The following is a 22,856-nucleotide window of genomic DNA, read 5'->3' on the forward strand; positions in this document are numbered from 1 at the left end:
ACCTAGGATTGGAAGTTTCTGTTGGGAAGCATTACCTAGAAAGTATCAACATCTATGACTTACTTCAAGGAAAAAGACCGAAGAATTGTTTGTCCCCTTATTGGAGCTTTCTTTGTAAGGTCGATGGTGAGAATTGGTACAATTTATTAATCTCCTGTACTTTTGTTAAGGGTTTATGGGAATGGTTCTCCTCTTTGTTTAGATGCAGGTGGAAGTGGAACCTGTTGCCAGATGTGAAAAGTTTGTTTGCACCTTCATTTTTCAGATTGCCAAAGAAAAGGGGAAGATTAATGTGGCGTTGTGTAAGGATTGCTGTTATTTGGACCATTTGGGAAGAAAGAAGCTCCAGAGTATTCTTAGGGAAGGAGAGGAGACAAAGCCATTCAGGAGGTAATTTTTATCAGGGTAATACATTGACTTAAATCTATGGAGCTTTTCAACAGTGTGACAATGGATGACCTGTCAAGAAAGTGGAAAGCAGTTGCTTTTTCAGCCCTGGATCAGGAAGTATTTGTCCCAGTATGGTGCCCCCACCTCCTAGTGGCTGTTACAAACTAAACTTTGATGGAAGCATTTTTGGCAACCCAGGGCCATTTGGATATTGGGGGTGTTCTAAGAGATGAGAAAGGGGTAATAATTGCCTTGTTCTCAGGCCCAATTGAAGCTGGTGACTCTCTTAGAGCTGAGATTTTGGTGGCATTGGAAGGTATTCAAAGAGCTAAAGACTTAAATATAAGGAATTTGATCATCGGAGGGAACTCCAAGCTGGTGGTGGACTGGCTGAAGGGAGACAAAAATGGGATGTGGAGGTACAACAATGAAAACAAAAGATTCTCAAATGGCTGATTAGAGACATGGAAGTTACAGTAAACTGGGTTATGAGATGTGCAAACTCCTTTGTTGATGGGTTAGCAAAACAAGGGGTAAATAGGGGTACTTTGTTTTGGGCTAAACTTTAATCTTTCTGCTTTGTTTGTTTCTTGTTGGTGGAGATAACAGATGTTTTCTCCTCCCCTTGTATCACCAACTTTTTTTTATTGGAATTTCTTGTTATTGATAAAAAAAATAGGATAAGAGATTTCCTCTACTATTTTTACCTCAGGTTTTTGGCATTGTAAATGTGGTTTGTCTTTTGAGGTTTTTGTGCCTTGCCCTGCTACCTAGGGTTGGAGATGATTGTACCCTGTTTCTCCTTTTAGTTGTTTATAAGAAAAGAAGGATTGGAGTGTTTAAATTGTTTTATATCACAAGGAAATGCAACAAAATTCTTTTGCTCTTCTCTAATCCTTAGAACAGGAGTGCACATAAACCTTATTGTATAAAGTAGTTCATATTTACTTTGGCCATGTTTAAGAAAAATTAATAAGGAATAGGTGGTTGTTATACTTTGCTCAGTGTTATGACACATTGCATAGAAAATAATGTGAAGTCCAAGAATTGGACACCTTCCTAGATCATTAATTAGGACAATTCTCTTTGTTGGCAAGTGCTATTTTGTATCTGAGCATCTCAAGATTTAAAGTGATAAGAAGTGAATAAATCTTATTGTATAATATATTTGTCAGTCTTCCTAGATCATTAGTTAGGACAATTCTTTGTTGGTAAGTGCTATTTTGTATCTGATCATCTCAAGATTTGAAGTGACAAGAAGTGCATAAACTTTATTGTATAATATTTTGTCAGTTATGGGGTGTGATGAAGGGATGAGATATCCATTGTATGGACGCCTGAATAATGTGGAATAGAATGGGCGAATTTCAAAAATTTCTCTCCATCCTACTGGGAATTGTATTCCCTATTTTAGAAAAATCATATTTGTCAAGGATCAATCTTGAACCAATAACCGAACCAGATCTGAACAAAAGCAGTAGGAGAGGGATATACCTGATACGGAGAAATAGTATCTCCCAATGAAGGTGTTCACGCCCAAGGAAGGAACCAAAAACTGCTCCCACTGAATATGGCGCAGTGTAGGATGGAGCAGAATCAACAGCGTTCTTCAAAAGAACCAGATCCTTCGCAAGAATCAGCTGGATGGCACGTGAGCACTACTTCCAATCAGCCCTTTCACAAAGGACTGATATCAAGATCCAATCTTGATCACTCCCACTGAGAACAAGAGATCGAACTGGTAGATATGGCGGCAACAAGAAAGGAGGCGGCAAGAAAGAATTTAGCGCAATGATGCTGAATTCTCTCTTCTGTGTTTTCAGCTTTGAAGAGGATGTGAATGTGAATGTCTTCTAAAGGCTGCCGCCCCTTCATTCTTTTATAAGCTTAAAGGGATTAATTCCTAATCCCATTAGGAGTTGCTGATCCAAATCATATCTGGATAAGAATCCCCTTTAAGTGATAAGGGTAAACCCTTATCTTATTTGCAAATTAGATCATCCCCCTCCTAATCCTATTAGGAGGTTTCCAGATCTGAATGGCCCTAATCCTATATGCTAATCTAATATCAGAATTCGCCCCTCATTTAATTGATCAAATCAGCCCAGTTCGAAATGAGCTTTAGGCCCAATAAGGTTATGTGCTCACTTAGCCTTCCAAACTGCTGCCCAGTTAGGCTTCCTTGTATGGCATGGGACCCAAACATTGATCTACACATCAGCCACATGGGTTCAGCCCAGCCTTTGTTACAAGGCCTGGCCGAATACACTGTTATGGACAATGCACTCCCTGAAACCCATCACATGGGCTCTATGGGCCCAACACTTACCCTAAGTGGTCCCTGGGCCAAGCCACCTTGTAACACCTAGGGACTGGGCAGATGCAAGATTAGCCCATCAGGTATTACCCTCAATGGCCTTACACTGAACCTCTCAGCCCATAATGATCAAACACTGCCCAACAAGAGAGGACCTCTCCCTCGGCTGCAAGGAACTGTGCTGCACTTATATATATATATATATATATATATATATATATATATATATATACTTTTATATCTCATATAAAATATATTTTGCAAAACAAATCTCAACGATTGAAATCGGCTGCCGACAGAGAGTGCATCCCCAATCATTACCTTTGTCCCGCAAAGGGACTGTTCCTGTCACTATGATCATCCACTCAGATGAATTCTCTGACTGTCCCAACATACCCAGGTTTTGACCCCCCGTTAAGGATCTCACTGATTGGCATATCAAAAACAATCCAATCCGACACCTAGTGCAATATCATAATCGAGTATAGGGGTCAGGTGTAACTTTCCAGTTTTGCCCATCAATCTCCAAGGTCCAGGGCAATATTGGAAATCTGGTTCGGTTCAAAGATTCAATTAATCCTACACTGCATGTACCTCGGGTCTCACCCCGGTGGCAGAGACAAGCCGCTCCAACTGACTTGGCAGCACATCAGTGTCAGCCTTATCAGGATAGGTCTCATCAGACTGATCCACTGGCTGTGAATGTTCTAAACTAACACGAGTCTCATAAGTGTCCAGTTTAAGGGTATTACACAGAAACACACCATAGGAACATGAATCAAATATGTACTTTATTCATTTACAATAAATTCATAATGTACATCATTCTGATTGGAGCTAAGGGTATACAACTGTCTAACATGTGATTGGTTAAAGAAATATAATATCAGTTTATGGGGCAAGTGTACTACCAACCTGAAAATTCCTTTGTTGGCAAGTGCTATTAATAAAAGTTATTACCTATCAAAAAGCAAAATATATATTTTTTTATCAGTAACAAAATTAATTCATTAATGAGAAAAGGATAGGTGCAAGGCAGGGGATATAAAATCTCTTAACTCTCCCAATGCTGTATATAGTACCCTGAATGCTGAACTTTTGAACTTCAGGTGCCAAAAATCCTTTTGAAGCTATATATGTATCTTCCAACTCTCAGGAGCATGGTTCATGTAATCCAGTAATTGTAATCCTTCATGGTGGACCTCATTCTGTCTCAGTGACAAGCTTTTCAAAGCCCCTGGCATTTCTCTCATCAATCGGCTACAACTTGTTGATCGTAAATTATAGGTAAGATTTTCCTTTTTCCTTTTCCTTTCTTTCACTAATTAAGTTAGGGCTGCAAAAGTGCAAAGTGATCGCATTTAATCAGATATTACCTAGATCAAAATTTGATCCATTAGTACTTGGATTCAAATCGATTTACCCATTGAATCCAGATGGAGCTAGGACTAGATTCGGATATTGCATACCATTAATAAAACAAACTAAAAATGATCAGAATTTACTAAAATGATGAATTTGTTATTGTTATTTTATTCTAACACATGTTTTTTCAGAGGTTCATTGGGATTTGGGGAGGAGGCATTGCAGTCTCTTCCTGGGAAGGTTGGCTCCCAGGTGCCTATTCTCATCCTCTATATTGTTTATTTGTGTTTGGTTTTTTAAACTATTTATCTCTTTATGTTTTCATATTGTCATGAAACTTTTTTCTAACCCTTATTGTTTAAAATTGGCAGGATGTCAGTGATGTGCTCACAGCTATAGATCATGCTATTGAAATGGGACTTGTTGACCCATCTAAAATAGCTGTGTTTGGAGGTTCTCATGGTGGTTTTTTAACAACCCACTTGATTGGCCAGGTACAGTAATGTTTCTTGGGTTCCACTCTTGGTGTTTTCTCTTTGGTATTTGTTACGAAATTATAGGCTGTAAATATGTAGTATTAGCCCAATTAGGAATAGCTTGATTATAGGAATTATTCTTTCTTTGATTTTCTTCCTATTTTAGTATCTACAAGGCTGTATGATTTTCTTCCTTTTTTGTATCTGCAAGGCTGTATGATTTTCTTCATTTTTAATATCTACAAGGTTGTATATATATGTACTACTTTCTTAATAGAAAGACATCAATTTCTTCCAATTCTTGTTCTATCACATGGTATCAGAGTTGGAAACACAAATTCCAATCTGAAACTAATTTATGGTTTTCTTCCCTCTGCTGCCCAAGTGAGCAGTTTTGAATTCTTTACGTTGCCCAAGTGAGCAGCAACTACGATCTCTAGGTCACCCATTCCGAGTGACATCTGCATCTCATCACCCCTACCAATGGAAGAGGAATCCCAGATCGGCCTACCCACCTTCACCCATCTCTTCTTATCTTCGATTGGGAGAGGGCTTTCAAGTCTGCAACAGGTCGGAGAGTAGCATAGCAGCCTTGGTGTTATTCCTGTGGTGTTTGTTTGCCCATCAGGAAAGTCTTTCTTCTCTGTTCTTTTTATACAGTTGATATTTTCGTGCTGCCAGTTGTGGTTTCTTGCTGTTTGGGTGTTGTATCTGCCGCCGATTCTGTTTAAGTGTGTTTATTGGCTTTGCTGGTTGTTAAAAGTTTATTTTCCTATGTTTATGATGGCGGTTGAACAAAAGAACTTGGCTATGCCTAGTATTATCCCCATTCTGTCTAATTTCACTAAACAAAAACTAAATGAAACTAATTATTTAGATTGGAGTAAGATTGTTCGTTTGTATTTACGGAGTATCTCTAAGGACAACCATCTGACTAAGGGCCCTCCTACTAATGAGACCCGCCCTGAATGGCTAAGGATTGACGCTCAATTGTTTTTGCAAATCCGCAATTCTATTGAGAATGAGTACGTCGGTCATGTCTCTCACTGTGAGTTTGTAAAAGAACTAATGGAATATTTGGCTTTTCTGTTCTCTGGTAAAGAATTTATTTCCCGTATTTTTGATGTTTGCAAGACATTTTATCGAGCTGAACAACAAGATTAGTCTTTTCAGACCTATTTCATGAATTTCAAATGCACTTATGAAGAATTGAACGCCTTGCTACCTTTTAGTACTGATATCAAAGTTCAGCAGACTCAACGTGAAAAAATGGCTATTATGAGTTTTTTGGTTGGCCTTAATCCTCAATTTGATGGTGCTAAGTCACAGATTTTGTCTAATTCTGAGATTACCTCTTTAAAAGAGGTCTTTACTAGGGTCCTTCGTACAGATATTGGTTCCCATACCTCACCTGTACAACAACCTAGTGCACTTGTCAGTCAAAATAGTGGATCAACTGGCCGGTCCCATTCTCAGAATAGTAGCAGAGGTGGCAGTAATAGTGGTTGGAATGCTAGAACTCAGGCCACAGGGGGAGTAGTTTGCTACTATTGTCATGAACCAGGACACACTAAAAGGACTTGCCAGAAATTGCTAAAGAAAAACCAGAAGTCTTCTGGGTCTCAGTCAGCTCATGTTGTAACTACGAGTGATGCTCCTCATCCATTGTCAAATCAGACCATTACAATTTCTGCAGATGAGTATGCGAAATTTACCCAGTATCAAGAGGCATTAAAGAACTCCTCTCAGTCCATCATTGCCCTTGCTGAGTCACGTAAAACCAATACATGTCTTCTTTCTTCTTCCTCTCAGTGGGTCATTGATTCTGGTGCAACTGATCATATGACAGGTAATCCTAGCCTCTTTTCCACTTTCCAATCACACACTTTTCCTTCTTCAGTTACCTTAGCAGATGGTTCTATTTCTTCTGTCCTTGGTTCTGGCACTATCAATCCCACACCAACACTTTCTTTCTCATTCGTATTGAGTTTACCAAAATTTTCTTTTAATTTGGTATCTGTTAGCAAACTCACTCGTACTCTTAACTGTTGTATCTCATTCTTTCCTGATCATTGTTTGTTTCAGGATCTTATGACGAAGAGGATTATTGGTAAAGGACAAGAATCAGGAGGTCTGTACATTTTGGATACCTAGGAACCTTAGACCATTGCCTGTTCTAGTACTTTATCTCCTTTTGAAGCTCATTGTCGGTTGGGGCATCCATCTTTACCTTTGTTAAAGAAGTTATCTTCTCAGTTTTATGATGTATCTTCTTTAGATTGTGAGTCTTGTCAGTTTGCAAAACATCATCGTTTATCGTCTGTTTTCGAGTTAATAAAAGGGCTAGTCCTGCTTTTGAGTTAGTACATTCAGATGTTTGGGGACCTTGCCCTATTATGTCTAAGACTGGATTTTGATATTTTGTTACCTTTGTGGATGATTTTTCTCGTATGCCTTGGCTTTATTTAATGAAATCTCGTTCTGAGTTGCTTTCACATTTTAAAACCTTCTGTGCTGAAATAAAAACCCAGTTTGATGTGTCTGTACAAACATTGCGAAGTGATAATGCCAAAGAATATTTCTCTGATTCCTTCCAGACTTACATGGCTCAGAATGGAATTCTCCATCAATCATCTTGTGTTGATACTCCATCTCAAAATGGAGTGGCTGAGAGAAAAAATAGGCATCTTCTTGAAACTGCCAGGGCTCTTTTATTTCAAACATATGTTCCTAAACAGTTTTGGACTGATGTTGTTTCTGCAGCGTGTTTTTTGATTAATCGCATACATTCCACTGTTCTAAATGATCAAATCCCTTATAAGATTCCGTTTCCTAATAAATCTGTGTTTACTGTTGAACCTCGTATCTTTGGATGCTCTTGTTTTGTTCGTGATGTTCGTCCGCAGGTTTTCAAATTGGACCCCAAGTCATTAAAATGCGTCTTCCTGGGATACTCTCGTCTCCAAAAAGGGTACACATGTTTTTCTCCTCTCTTGAACAGGTATCTTGTGTCAGCTGATGTTACATTCCATGAACATCTTCCTTTCTTTACTGCTCCATCTATACCTGTGTGTCCACAAGAGGATGGTGATCTACCAGTGTATCATGTCATCGGTCCAGATGCTAGTGTTGTTCCAATATCCCCACCACCACCTTCTCAACCAAAACTACCTATTACTCAAGTCTATTCTCGACGACCTAATCCTCCTGTGACAAGTCTGACACCAGTCTCTTCATCATCGGATCCAATGCCTAGTGATATTGATCTACCTATTGCTCTTCGGAAAGGTAAACGTCAGTGTACTTATCCAATTTCCTCTTATGTTACCTATGATCGTTTGTCCTCTACTTCTTGTTCGTTTGTTGCCTCTCTTGATTCTGTAGGGATTCCCAAAACTGTTCACCAGGCTTTATCCCATCCTGGGTGTCGTGATGCGATGCTTGAGGAAATGCCTTGACTGAGAATGGTACTTGGGATATGGTTGATTTACTTGTTGGTAAGAAAGCGGTTGGATGCAAGTGGGTCTTTGCAGTCAAATTTAATTCTGATGGATCAGTGGCTTGCCTAAAGGCTCGCCTGGTGGCCAAAGGCTATGCACAGACATATGGAGTGGAGTATTTTGATACTTTCTTCCCTGTGGTGAAATTGACTTCAGTTCGATTATTTACCAGCTTGAAAAATGCTTTCCTGCATGGAGTTCTTCAGGAGGAGGTTTATATGGAGCAACTACTTGGGTTTGTTGCTCAGGGGGAGTCTGGGAAAGTTTGTCGTCTTCGAAACAGAGTCCTCGAGCTTGGTTTGGAAAATTCAGTCAGGCAGTAGAGAGGTTTGGGATGAGGAAGTGCAAATCTGACCATACTGCTTTCTATAAGCAGTCCACATTTGGTATCATTCTACTTGTTTATGTAGACGATATTGTTATCACTGGGAGTGACACGAAGGGAATCTCATCCTTGAAATCCTTCTTGCAGAGCCAGTTCAATACTAAAGATTTGGGGCACCTAAAATACTTCTTGGAGATTGAGGTGGCAAGGAATAAAAGAGGCATTTTCCCGTCTCAGAGGAAGTATGTTTTGGACCTGTTAACAGAAACTAGGAAATTGGGAGTCAAACCATGCAGTACTCCAATGCTTCCTAACCAACAACTCACAAAGGATGGAGATGCTTTTGATGATCCTAAACGATATGGAAGATTAGTTGGAAAGTTGAACTATCTCACAGCGACTCGTCAAGACATTGCTTACTCAGTTAGTATTGTAAGTCAATTTATGTCCTCTCCTACAGTGCATCATTGAGCAACCTTAGAACAAATCTTGTGTTACTTGAAAGGAGCTCCTGGATGGGGGATACTGTATCGGAATCATGGTCACAGTAACATTGAGTGTTTTTCTGATGCGGACTGGGCAAGTTCCAAGATCGATCGAAGGTCCACTATTAGCTATTGTGTTTTCGTTGGTGGTAATCTGGTTTCGTTGAAGAGTAAGAAGCAAAGTGTGGTGTCGCGATCTAGTGCAGAATTTGAGTATAGAGCAATGGCACAAACTTCATGTGAGATTATGTGGGTTTCTCAACTCTTAACTGAGGTCGGTCTTAAAGTCTCAGTTCCAGCGAAGCTATGGTGCGATAATCAAGCTGCGATTCATATTGCTTCGAATCCAGTTTTTCATGAACGAACTAAACATATTGAGATAGACTGTCATTTCGTTCGTGAGAAAATTCAACAAAACTTGATCTCTATAGCATAGGTGAAGACTAGAGAGCAGTTAGGAGATATCTTTACAGAAGCTCTTAATGGAGCTTGGATTTCTTATATTTGTAACAAGCTGGGCATGATTGACATCTATGCTCCATCTCGAATAGAGCCAATCTTAGCCACCGGAGAGAATGTCTCCATGTAGTCCACTCCATACAACTGTGAGTAACCTTTAGCAACAATTCTGGCCTTCAGACGCTCCACACTACCATCTTGCAAGTATTTCACAGTATACGCCCATTTACAGCCCACAACGTGCTTACCAGGTGGGAGAGTAGAGAGTTCCCACGTTTGAGTATGTTGAAGAGCAGAAAGTTCCTCCTCCATTGCCTGCCGCCACCCAAGTGAACTAAGAGCTTCTTGGACATTGTTAGGTATGGAAATAGATGACAAAAGTGAAACAAATTGACGGTGTGAGGTGGAAAGACGAGATAATGAAACAAAATTGGAAATGGGATGGAAGGTAGAACTGCGTTTACCTTTCCGTAAGGCAATGGGTAGGTCAAGGTTTGAGGGTTTAGCAGCAGGAGCCATGACAGGATCCGCAGATGAGGTAGAAGTTGGAGGAGGGGCGGGTGTTGTTCGACGTGTATACACTTGCCGGACCGGTGGTTGTTCAGTGGTGATCTGCACTGGATGAGGTGATGAGTCTACTCCAACAGCAGCATCTAGAACTGGATCACTGACAGGAAGAGGAAGAAGAAGTAATGGTGGAGAGGAAGGTGCTTCAGGTTTTGAGAAGAAGGGGACAGACTCAAAAAAGGTGACATCAGGGCAGACATAACACTTTCTAGTAATGGGATTATAACACTTGTATCCTTTTTGAGTCCGAGAGTAGCCAAGAAAGACACATTTAATGGAGCGTGCATCTAGTTTGTCTATTCCAGGACTCAGATTGTGGACAAAGCACACACAACCCAAGACACGAGGAGTTAATGAAAATGGAGATGAAGTGGGGAACAAGATAGAGGAGGACCGACCATGAAGAATGAGAGAGGCTATCCGATTAATGAGGAAATATGCAGTGAGTACAACATCACTCCAAAACCGTTTAGGAACATTCATATGATGAGGAACAAACCGAGCAGTTTCAAGGAGCAGGCGGTTCTTTCGTTCAGCCACTCCATTTTGTTGAGGAGTGAATGCACATGAGGTTTGATGAATAATGCCATGCTGTTCTAAATACTGTTGAAATGAAGTAAGAAAGTATTCACGACCATTATCTGAACGGAGAACTTTGATTGGAACACCAAATTGTGTACGTATTTCAGCATGGAATTTTTGAAAAATGGAAAATAATTCACTCATTCTTGAACAATCATCAATAAAAGAAACGAAATACTTGTACCCATTATAAGACTCTATTTTGATCGGGCCCCAAACATCCGAATGAACCAAAGAAAAAGGACTCAACATACGACTCTCAACTTTAGGACTGAAGGAAACACGACGATGTTTCCCAAACTGACATGACACACATTGCAAAACTGACAAATGACTCAAAGATGGAACTAATATCTTGAGAGACTTGAGAGAAGGATGTCATAGTCGGCAATGCCACTGTAGAGGAGTAAGTGAAGTCTGAAGAGAAATTGAAGATCCCCCACCGTCCAGATAGTACAATCCACCAGCTTCATGCCCCCCACCAATCTTCTTCCCCATCGTGAGATCCTGAAGAACACAAGTAGAAGGAAAAAAGGTAACAAAATAGTTAAGAGCCTTGGTTATTTTACTAACAGACATAAGATTGAATGGAAACTTAGGTACATATAAAATAAATGATAAAGAAAGAGAAGCCATGTCAACATTACCAACATCACAGATGGGAGATGAAGACCCATTGGCAAGTGTAACAGTTTGTAATGTGGAAGTTTCAGAAAGAGAGGAGAACACACCTGGAGTCCCGGTCATGTGATCAGAGGCTCCAGAGTCAATAATCCAGGGAGAGGTTTTAGATGACTTGCAAACAATACCCGAGTGGGCAAGAGTGGCAGTGGTATGTTGTGAAGTGGTTTGAAGGAACCCTTCATACTCATCTCCCTCCCAGAAGTAGATGTAGATGTGGAAGGAGTTAGGTCTGCCTGTTTACTGTCACTAATATCAACCTCACCAGCTATAACATGATTAGCCCATTTAGAGGGAAGGCCATGTAGATCATAGCAGAAACTCACCGTTGTGTCCTTCCCTACCACAATGAGTACACTTCCTTGCAGAGTTACTCTTCCCTCTGCCACAGCCTCCCCCTGAGTCACGACCACCACCCCGGCCAAACATGGAACTGCCACGGCCTCCTCGGGAGGCATGTCCTCCCCCTCTTGTACCACGTTCACTTCCTCTAGCTGTCACAAGTGCTGATCTATCAGACTGTGTGGGATTCTCTGTCTCTCCCAAACAAATCCTACGAAGCCGTGAGATTACTTCCTCAAGTGTAGGAAGGGTAGAGCTCCCTAATATTTGGGCTCTAACTGGTTCATACTCCGATTTCAACCCACTAAGAATCTTGTAACATCTAGTTGTTCTCTCTACTGTTGCTGAACTTTAACATCTGGAGTGAGGGGATGATAGACATTGAGTTCATTCCTTATATTCTTCATGCAGGCATAGTATTCTAGTGTTTTGTTTCCTTGTTGCAAATCAAAGTATTCTTGATAAAGTTGATATACCCTTGTTGTATTATCTTGTCCAGAATACAGTTTCTTAGCATGTTCCCATATATCCTTAGCTGTATCTAGGAACATGAAGTTGGTACTAATTTTGGGTTCTATACTATTCCATAACCAAGTCATGATTTGAGCATCCTCTTGTTCCCAATCATCAAACCCTGGAGAGTCAACCGGTGGTTTATCATCTTTAACATGCTTCACTTTCCTCTTTGCCTTGAGGAAAACTTCCACTGATTTGGCCCATGGAACATAGTTCTCCCCATTCAGTTTAATTGAGGTCATCTGTACACCTAGGTAGTTAGAGGGAACCACCACACTAGGTTTCTGATCATCACACCCATCTCCCATTGCTGCCATGGTACTATTTCACCGTTGCCTCTAACCTGAATTCTCAACTACAAACTGAGTGCTGTTATTAGAAGTTTGATGTTCCAGCTCCTATAGCAGCCCTTAAACACAACAACGGGTACACACGCCTTGTTCTTGTTCACACTACTACTGATTTCACAACACCACGAACCACATAAACATCAATTTAACACTTATTAATCACATACAAGCCCTCTTACAGCCACTCAATAAAGATTGTGCATCACAAGCACCACCACATAGTCATATCTGTTACACCCAATACAGACCTGTTTAACACTTTTAAGAGGGCACTACACGACCACAAAGAACTCGGCTAGGTCACTGCATTACACTTTACACCACTCGGCCACTTACAACAGCCCTTACACCACTCAGCAACTTACAGCAGCCCCTACACCATTCGGCTACTGTACACACAACCCGCTCTTGGGGTTCTCTCCAAGAACTAGGGCAACAGTGAACCTAGTTCTCTAGGTTCTGATCAGTACTAGCAGGTTCTTGAAGGTTTTCTACCCAGAAATACCAGTAGCACAAGGAGAAGAGATAATCGACCTTCCTTTGATGGATGTGAAGGGATTGACATACATAAGGGGTTTACTCAAAAGGAAGGGATTGACTACAAAGAGACCTTTGCTCCAGTCGCAAAGCTCAATACAATCCGGGTTTTGTTGTCATTAGCTGCAAACTTCTCATGGGAGCTACATCAATTGGATGTGAAGAACGCTTTCCTAAATGGCGATCTACATGAAGAGGTATTCATGGATTCTCCACCAGGTTATGGTTTTGATGGGAAAGTGTGTAGACTGAGGAAAGCATTATATGGTCTTAAGCAGTCTCCTCGAGCTTGGTTTGAGAAGCTCTGTGGGGCCATGAAGAGAGTGGGATACACTCAAAGTGGTGCAGATCATACCTTGTTCATAAGGAAATAGGATAGCAGACTTACGACACTCGTCGTCTATGTGGATGATATGATCATTACAGGGAATGATCTAGAAGAGATAAAAAGATTGAAGGAATTCTTGGCTTCTGAGTTTGAGATCAAAGACTTGGGCCATTTGAGATACTTCCTTGGAATTGAAGTTGCTAGGTCACAAGAGGGCATCTATATATGTCAACGGAAGTATGTCCTTGATCTTCTAGAGGAGACAGGTATGATGGGGAGTAGACCAGTAGATACTCCAATAGAACAGAATCATGGTCTGCAGGAATCAATAAGAGATGACTACCTTGATAAAGAGAGATACCAAAAACTGGTAGGGAAATTGATATATATGTCTCTCACTCGACCATATATTGGTTATGCTGTACATGTTGTCAGCTAGTTCATGCACTCTCTAAAGATTCCTCATATGAGAGCAATGGAAAGGATTCTTAGGTACTTGGGCTGGTTCTGTTGGAGATAGAAAGTCTACTTCTGGGTATTGCATGTTAGTTGGAGGGAATTTGATTACATGGCGAAGTAAAACGTAGAATGTGGTTGCTAGATCAAGTGTAGAGGTTGAATATCGAGCTATGGCTCATGGTGTTGCTGAATTATTGTGGCTTAGGACCCTTCTTGGTGAGCTTGGGATAAAGGTTGAGTGTCCTCTCAGGCTGTACTATGACAACAAGGCTGCCATCAACATTGCAAATAACCCAATGCAACATGATTGGACGAAGCATATTGAGATTCACCGATACTTCGTTAGAGAAAGGATAGTCTCAAGGGAATTCTGCATTCCTTATACTCCTTCCGAGATGTAGATTGCAGATGTGCTAACAAAAGGACTTGCTTCAACCAAATTCTTAGACTTACTTGGCAAACTAAAATGATTGACATCCATGCTTAGCTTGAGGGGGAGTATTGGTTCGGTTGGTTTAGTGTTTATGTTAGTCTTATTTATGTCTTAAGTTCTTAGTTATTGGGCCTAAACTTGTTTTATTCTTTTTTTATGTCTAGGTGTCCCATCACTAATCAGGGGCATTCTAGTCCATTCTTGTAGCATTACTTTGTAAACATCTATATAAGATTGTAGGGCCAGCTGAAGTGAGTAAGCCACCATTCTCAAATCTCCTCCTTCTTCTTCTTCTTCTTCTTCTTCGGCTGCTGTTCTCCAACAAACAGTCTTGTAATTTATCCTTAGTCCAACAAATCTTTAAAGTAGATGTGCGCTTCTTGTTACTCATGGAAGAGCTAATGTCTGCCCAAGTGACCAGTACCACCCTTGCTATTGAAGCTAAAGTTAATCCTACATTTTAGCAAACGACCCTTTTTCCCTTCCCCTCAACCTCCTCTATTTTAAATACTTTCCAAATCAGGCTAGTGAACTTAATGTTGGAGAATTGGTTTCGGGAGGAGCCGACCAATTTTTTTTTCTTTTTTTAATTCTATAAAAAAATTAATTTAATTGCACTTGCCGAGATTACTGGTTCGGAATCTTAACTTGATTTATGGTTGAAGCCTCAAAGCCTCTCCTAAATTGCTAAGTGTATGAGAGACTGAGACAGTATGAGAATTGAGAAGAGAAGTGCTGAATTGGTGTGACGAGAATGGTGTAGGATAGTGTGCTATGTATAGGAATTGAAAATAATTCAATTGCCCAAAATACCTTAAAAACTAGTCATTTTTTAGTTGTTGGGAGGGCATTTTGGTCATTATAAAGTCATTCATCACTTTACTCAAATGCCCCCAAAGTCCTAAACTAGTTGTTGGAGGGGCATTATTGTCTTTTTCTTCCCCCAAAGTCAAAATAAATAAATACCCCCATATAGCTGTTTGTAGGCTTATAGCTGTTGATTGAGGGTGGTATTTCTATAAAAAAGCCCCTAAAAAAGATGAAACTAGCTGTTGGGAGGGGGGGTCCCCAAGGGCCCCAACGGCTAGTTTCTCGGACAGGCTGCACTCGGTCTCGGTCCCATGGGCCGTGCCATGCCACGTGCTGGGCCATGCCGGCATGCAGGCCATGGGTGGCACAGCACGACTGTGCATGATGTGGTGGCCCATGGACCTGAAATCCCCAGCCCAACACCACGACCCGCGTATGTTACACCTCCAACATCAAGCTATCAATTTGGTGGTTTTTGCTTCTTTGCATGTATATATATATATATATATATATATATATATATATTTGCATGTATATATATACCCATGGACCTGAAATCCCCAGCCCAACACCACGACCCGCGTATGTTACACCTCTAACATCAAGCTATCAATTTGGTGGTTTTTGCTTCTTTGCATGTATATATATATATAGCCATTTATAGACCATCTTTACACTGTAATTCACATGTTAGTGTTTCCAAATTTTATATGCAGATATTGCATACTGGCACTATTTCTGTGTAAACAGATCGCATTATCACAAATGGCCACATATTTGTAATCTTCACATGGGTGAGTTCACGCTATAGTCCCAAGGATTGTCATGTCATGACCAACAGTCACATTTTTCCCATCTTTCATGGTGTTAGTAAACCCTAGCAGATTCTAGGTTGAAGTAGAGAAGAAGAAAGAAAAGAAGAAGAAGAAGAAGAAGAAGAAGAAGAAGAAGAAGAAGAAGAAGAAAGAAAGGTTCGGCCAGACTAGAAGAAAGTAAAAAATCACTCTTCCCTAGCTGACCCACTTGTATTTATTCAAAAACATAGAGTTACAGGAAAGACCATTTTGTCCCTCATAGAAGATGGGACACATAACTTAGATACAATAGACCTTTCACTCTCAAGAAGATAATCCAGAATGACCAAAATACCCCTGACTCGAGTATTCTAACACTCCCCCTCAAGCTGGAGAGTATATATCATATAGTCCCAGCTTGTTACAAATGTAATCTATTCTTCCCCGAGACAATCCCTTTGTGAGAAGATCTACCCACTGATTTCCTAAGCTCACATGAGATGTGGTTATCACCCCACTTATCACTTTATCTCTTACAAAGTGACAATCAACCTCAATATGCTTAGTTCTCTCATGAAAGACGGGATTGGAAGAGATGTGAACAGCAGTTTGGTTATCACAGTATAGTTTCATGGGTTTGTCAATTGAGAATCCCATCTCTTGAAGCAAGTTCTTCAGCCATACTAGCTCACATGTGGTATGGGCCATAGCCCTGTACTCTGCTTCTGCACTACTTCTTGCCACCACTGTTTGTTTCTTGCTCTTCCAAGTTATAAGATTGCCATCGAGGAAGGTACAATACCCTGTAGTTGATCTTCTATCTGATATAGAACCAGCCCAGTCAGCACCTGTGTACCCTACTATCTCAAGAGTTCCTCCACTTTGGTATAACAAACCACGACCTGGAGCACCTTTTAGGTACCTAACAATTCTCAGAACAACTTCCTAGTGAGGAACCCGAGGATGTTGCATAAACTGGCTCACCACACTCACAACAAATGATATATCTGGTCGGGTAATGGTCAGGTAGTTCAATTTGCCCACCAACCTTTTGTATCTTCTAGGATCATCAAACTCTTCACCCGCATCAACACTCAGCTTGGCATTGAGTTCCATAGGAGTCTCTACTGGTTTAGCACCTAACAACCCTGTTTCTTCAAGTAGATCAATAACATATTTTCTCTGACATAGGTTGATCCCATGTTTTGACCTCGCAACCTCTATTCCTAGGAAATATTTCAGCTTCCCCAGATCTTTCGTATTGAAGTGATCTTGTAAGAATTTCTTCAACCTGTTGATTCCATTGCTATCACTCCCAGTTATGACAATATCATCCACGTACACGACTAGCAGGATTTTCCCATCCTTTGAGTTATAGTTGAATACAGAATGATCAACCTGACATTGTTTCATCCCAAAGGTTTTCATCACTTCACTGAACCTGCCAAACCAAGCACGTGGAGATTGTTTCAGTTCATAAATTGCCTTTTTGAACCTACACACTTTGCCAGACTCCCCCTGAGCAACAAACCCTAGTGGTTGCTCTATATACACCTCATCAACTAGATCACCATGCAGGAAGGCATTTTTGATATCAAGTTGTACAAGAGGCCAATCATACAGAGCAGCTAATGAAATCAGCACCCGAATTGAACCAATCTTAGCCACAGGAGAAAATGTCTCCATATAGTCCACACCATACATCTGAGAATAACCCATGGCCACCAACCTCGCTTTCAATCGCTCCACACTGCCATCAGGAAGAAACTTCACTGTGTAGACCCATTTACACCCAACTGTGTGCTTACTGGAAGGAAGAGCGGTGAGTTCCCATGTGTGATAGAGTAGAGAGTTCTTCTTCCATGGCTTGTCGCCACCCTAGGGAGGCAAGAGCTTCCTGGACAGTCTTGGGAATGGGAACATATGAGAGTAATGATATAAATTTGCAATGAGAAGCAGAAAGGTGAGCAGTAGAAACATACTGTGAAAATGGGGTGAGAAGTAGAAGTACGTTTACCTTTTCGTAGAGCAATAGGAAGATCAGGATCTGAAGGAGAAGGAGCAGTAGCAGGATCTGTCGACAGGGGCTGAAGTGGAGGAGGGCCCGATGCACTTCTGTGGGTATACACTTGAGTGATTGGCGGCTTCTCAGTAGTAACAGGCATAGGATGTGCATCTGCAGTAGAAACAGGAGCTACTGGAAGGATGTCCACAACAGGTACAGGAAGGGGAACCACAGAGGGAGAGGAAGAGACCCCAACATCTGAGAAGAACAGAACTGACTCAAAGAAGGTGACATCAGAGCACACAAACGATTTATAGGATTTTGGGTTATAACACTTATACCCTTTTTGAGTCCTTGAGTAGCCAAGAAAGATACACTTAGTAGCTCGAGCATCTAGCTTGTCTAACCCAGGCCCCAAGTTTTGAACAAAACAAACACAACCAAAGATTCTTGGGGTAAGAGGAAATGGAGATAAAATGGGAAACAACACGGAGAAAGGGGATTGACTTCCAAGGATTGACATGGGCATCCGATTGATCAGAAAACAGGATGTGAGAACAATATCACTCCAAAAATGTTTTGGGGCATTCATATTAATCATCAAGGATCGAGCAGTTTCAAGAAGATGTCGATTTTTTCGTTCAGCTACACAGTTCTGTTGTGGGGTGTAGGCACAAGAAGTTTGATGAATGATCCCATGATGTTCTAGGTATTGCTGAAATGGTGAGGAGTTGTATTCTTTGGCATTATCGGAGCGAAAAATTTTAATATGAACACCAAATTGAGTGCGTATTTCAGCATAAAATTTTTGAAAAATAGAGAACAACTCACTACGATCTTTCATAAGATAAATCCATGTCATCCTTGAAAAGTCGTCAACAAAGATTACAAAATACTTATACCCATTGTATGACACCACTTTAATTGGACCCCATACATCGGAATGAACTAAAGAGAAAGGACTTGAGACACAACTATCAACTCTTGGACTAAATGAGACTCTATGATGTTTACCCAATTGACATGACTCACAATCTAATGATGAAAGATGAGTCAAGGAAGGGACCAGTAACTTCAAGGCCTTGAGAGAAGGATGACCAAGTCTGCAATGCCATTGAAGAGGAGTAAGAGATGACTGAAAAGCTACTGGAGGACCACCACCATCAAGGTAATATAATCCACCTGCTTCGTGCCTTCCACCAATCTTCCTCCCCGTCTTGAGATCCTGAAACACACAAGAAGGGTAGAAGGTTACAGAACAATTATGAGACTTGGTTAATCTGCTGACAGACATAAGGTTAAAAGGAAACTTGGGAACATATAAAACAGATGATAAAGGCAAGGAGGAGAGATTAACATCACCAACACCACAGATAGGAGATGTAGAACCATTAGCAAGTGTAACTGTTTGAGGTGTGGAGTGGGAAAGGGAAGAAAATACATCATGAGTCCCAGACATATGGTCCGAGGCCCCGGAGTCAATGATCCAGTGTGAGTCTTTGGAAGCTAAGCAAGCCATACCTGAATGGGCAGGTGTAGCGGTGTTCTACTGAGATGTTTGAATGAACTGCTCATATACTTCACGTGGTACACTCACCATTTCCTTCTCAGAAGCACAAGTAGATGCGGAGAGGATTGGGACAGTTTGCTGACTTTCAGTAATTGTGTCACTACCCTTAGTCCTAGCATGGTTAGCCCAAGTGTTGGGTGCACCACGCAAATCATAGCAGAAATTAACTGTGTGCCCCACTAAACCACAATGTGTACACTTTCTCTGAGTATTACTCCTTCCTCTTCCCGGACCTCCCCCTGAGTCTCGGCCTCCAGTCCGGCCACTAGCCTTGCTAAACATGTGACCACCACGGTTGCTTGGGAGTCCACTCCTGACACCACCACTTCTATTTCCATGACCACCCCCTTTAGTCACTACCAAACCAGATCTATCAGAGAGAGAAGAATGTTCTCTCGACTCAATAGATGTCCTCTTAAGACGAGCAAAGACTTCTTCAAGTGAGGGAAGAGCAGATCCTCCCAATATTTGTGCTCTAACAGACTCATACTCAGCCTTCAACCCCACAAGAAACCTTGTCACATTAAACTGCTCACATTGCTGTTGTTGGATCTAAACATCTGATGTTAGAGGATGATACACATTAAGCTCATTACGAATGTTCCTCAAACTTGCATAGTACTCTTCTAAGCTTTGACTCCCTTGCTTTGAATTGAAATACTCTTGGTACAACTGATACACCCTAGTTGTATTGTCTTGTCCAGAGTATAACTTCTTAGCATGATCCCATATTTCCTTAGTTGTATCTAGGAACATGACGTTCACACTAATCTTTGGTTCCATGCTGTTCCAGAGCCATGTCATTATCTGTGCATCTACTTGTTCCCAGTCACTGAACCCAGGGGAATCAGAGGGAGGTTTCTCCTCTCTTACATGTTTTACCTTCCTCTTGGCCTTCAAGAACACCTCCATAGATTTTGCCCATGGTACATAATTCTCACCATTCAACTTGATGGATGTCATTTGAACACTTAAATAGTTTGGAGAAAGCATGACACCTGTTTTGTTATCATCCCCATTTTCAAATGAAGCCATCTTAATTATTTCACCTTCAACTATACAACACAACTTCACACTCTTTCACAAGACTTATCTCACTTATAACACCACCAATTCCAGCTTCTTCAAATACACATTACACACCACACACTAAGGCTGAAATCACTCAGTCTTCACATCAAACACCTGGGCTGCACACTGCAGAACCATTCACCATCAACACACTAAGACTGAAATCACTCAGTCCTCACATCAAACACTTGGGCTGCACACTGCAGAATTGATTACACACAAGGTATAAGAGATCACTTTTAAATATTTTGAAACATAGATACACCAATCACCACGACACAACCACCACCAATCTACTGCTGTTGTGAACTTCAGCAGTCGACAACTCTTCTTTCAACAGACATACGAAGAGAAATGCAGAGGAACACGACTGAGATGCATATCAGTCACACTGAGCACCACCACAACCAACTTTTGAAACAAAAGGAAACATTCGCAGTTCCTTACTTGGACAAACAACAGTAGTGTTCATACCTGTCCACATTCAGCCCTCTTCGATACTGAATAGAGGGTTTAGTATATCACTCCAACGACCACCACAGCAACGACCGGAGGCATCCTCACCTCCAGGCCCACAAAACGACAATTCCTTTTCAGCCCCTTATCGAACCTCCACTCAGGTCAGTCGAAAAGGAAGAAGATGACTGAAAGTTGGCGGCGAACCCAGAAAGAGAACAACAGCAAGAAAGAAATGAGGATACGACCTTACAGCTCTGATACCATGTTAGTAAACCCTAGCAGATTCTAGGTTGAAGTAGAGAAGAAGAAAGAAAAGAGAAAGAAGAAGAAGAAGAAGAAGAAGAAGAAAGAAAGGTTCGGCCAAACTAGAAGAGAGTAAAAAATCACTCTTCCCTAGCTGACCCACTTGTATTTATTCAAAAACATAGAGTTACAGAAAAGACCATTTTGTCCCTCATAGAAGATGGGACACATAACTTAAACTCAGATACAATAGACCTTTCACTCTCAAGAAGATAATCCAGAATGACCAAAATACCCCTGACTCAAGTATTCTAACACATGGCATATGAGATTGTGTTTGGTAAACCATCAATTGGTGGTTTTTCTGCCTTGCATGTCTTTCAGATATATGTTAAAATCATTTACGGATCATCATTACACTCTTAACAATCATGTTAAGACATTTGTTCCTCAATGGTAATTTTCTTTGTAACCTACAGGAACCAGATAGGTTTGCTGCAGCAGCTGCAGGAAATCCAGTTTGTAATCTTGCATTGATGACTGGGACAACCGATATCCCTGATTGGTGTTTTGTGGAAGCTTGTGGTACTGAGGGAAAAAATTACTTTACTGAAGCACCTTTGGTTAAACACATAAATCTCTTTTACAGCAAATCACCTGTTTCCCACCTCTTGAAGGTATGTTCCACAATCATCTCTCTATAACATTAGAAATTTCTTTGAAAGTCAAGTTATCCACTCTAACTAGCTGTCACTGGTAAGAAGTTTGAGGAAAATAATTGAAATGAGACTAGAAGGACCTTTGATAAGAACCGATAAGAACTATCTTCACAATCTTGAATTAAGAAAAAAAAATATTAAGATAAAAGAACTACTTATTCTTTTCATAAATTGATCAGTTTCTGGAAAATCCATAATGATTGAAAGGACCATGTAGTAGTAATTAACCTCCATCAGCTTATTTATTCTTGCAGGTCAAAACACCAACCCTTTTTCTTTTGGGCGCCCAGGACCTTCGGGTTCCAGTTTCCAATGGATTGCAAGTAGGATTATGCTTTCTCTTCTTTAACATATGGAATAAGTGGCTATTATAGATATTAGCTCTTTACTGGGTATCTGATGACCATTATTTTGTATATCTGGCTTGTTTAAGTAAAAGTTCTTGCAAGTTATTGATACTTTGATAGTCAATACAATAGATAACCTTTAATGCATATTTTGTTTAAAATGCTGTTTTTGGGAATGCTTCTGATATTTGATATCTGTACTTATATAGTATGCTAGAGCATTGAAAGAGAAAGGAACCAAGGTTAAAATAATTGTGTTTCCCAATGATGTTCATGCAATTGATCAGTAAGCACCCCGTTCATCCAATTGTTGTAAATGATTTAATGTTTCTCTTTTTGCCAGGATCTGAAGTATGTTTCTGTCATGCAGGCCACAGTCTGACTTTGAAAGCTTCCTCAACATTGGAGTCTGGTTTAAGAAGTACTGTAAATGAGCAGACATTTCTAAATTCTGGTCCATATTTTTAGGAGACTTGCGGGATGTGACTAAGTTTGGAAGCTACGATTGTTTATGCTTAAGCGCATTTAAATCCCATTTCTGCAAGATTCTAATATTCTACCCACAAAAAAACTGTATTGTCTTTTTTCTTCCTTAATAACTACATTGTTATGGGCCTTGTGGCAATTAATATTCTATGGAACACTGTAGATAAGGAAAGCATCCTCTTGCATGCTAGATCAGTATTGAAATTAAGTTAATAAATTTGAAACAGTGGATTTTGGGAA

The 22,856-nt window shown here is 40.5% G+C and overlaps 1 protein-coding gene across 6 annotated transcripts in view; it reads left to right on the plus strand.

Moving 5' to 3' along the window:
• Positions 1-22,856, plus strand: part of AARE (acylaminoacyl-peptidase-like protein) — a 38,373-nt gene extending 15,517 nt beyond the window's left edge. For all 6 annotated transcript variants that reach the window (XM_088960427.1, XM_088960423.1, XM_088960426.1 and 3 more), the window contains 7 exons: positions 3,817-3,994; positions 4,264-4,324; positions 4,444-4,566; positions 21,544-21,741; positions 22,038-22,106; positions 22,340-22,416; positions 22,501-22,856. In XM_088960427.1, coding sequence (XP_088816553.1) covers positions 3,817-3,994; positions 4,264-4,324; positions 4,444-4,566; positions 21,544-21,741; positions 22,038-22,106; positions 22,340-22,416; positions 22,501-22,564 — 770 coding nt within the window. In that variant the 3' untranslated portion in view covers positions 22,565-22,856. The remainder of the gene's footprint in view (positions 1-3,816; positions 3,995-4,263; positions 4,325-4,443; positions 4,567-21,543; positions 21,742-22,037; positions 22,107-22,339; positions 22,417-22,500) is intronic.

The sequence above is a fragment of the Nelumbo lutea genome, chromosome 1 (assembly GCF_056320005.1).
Source record: "Nelumbo lutea isolate HS-2025 chromosome 1, American lotus-T2T, whole genome shotgun sequence".
In the NCBI taxonomy this organism is placed as follows: domain Eukaryota; kingdom Viridiplantae; phylum Streptophyta; class Magnoliopsida; order Proteales; family Nelumbonaceae; genus Nelumbo; species Nelumbo lutea.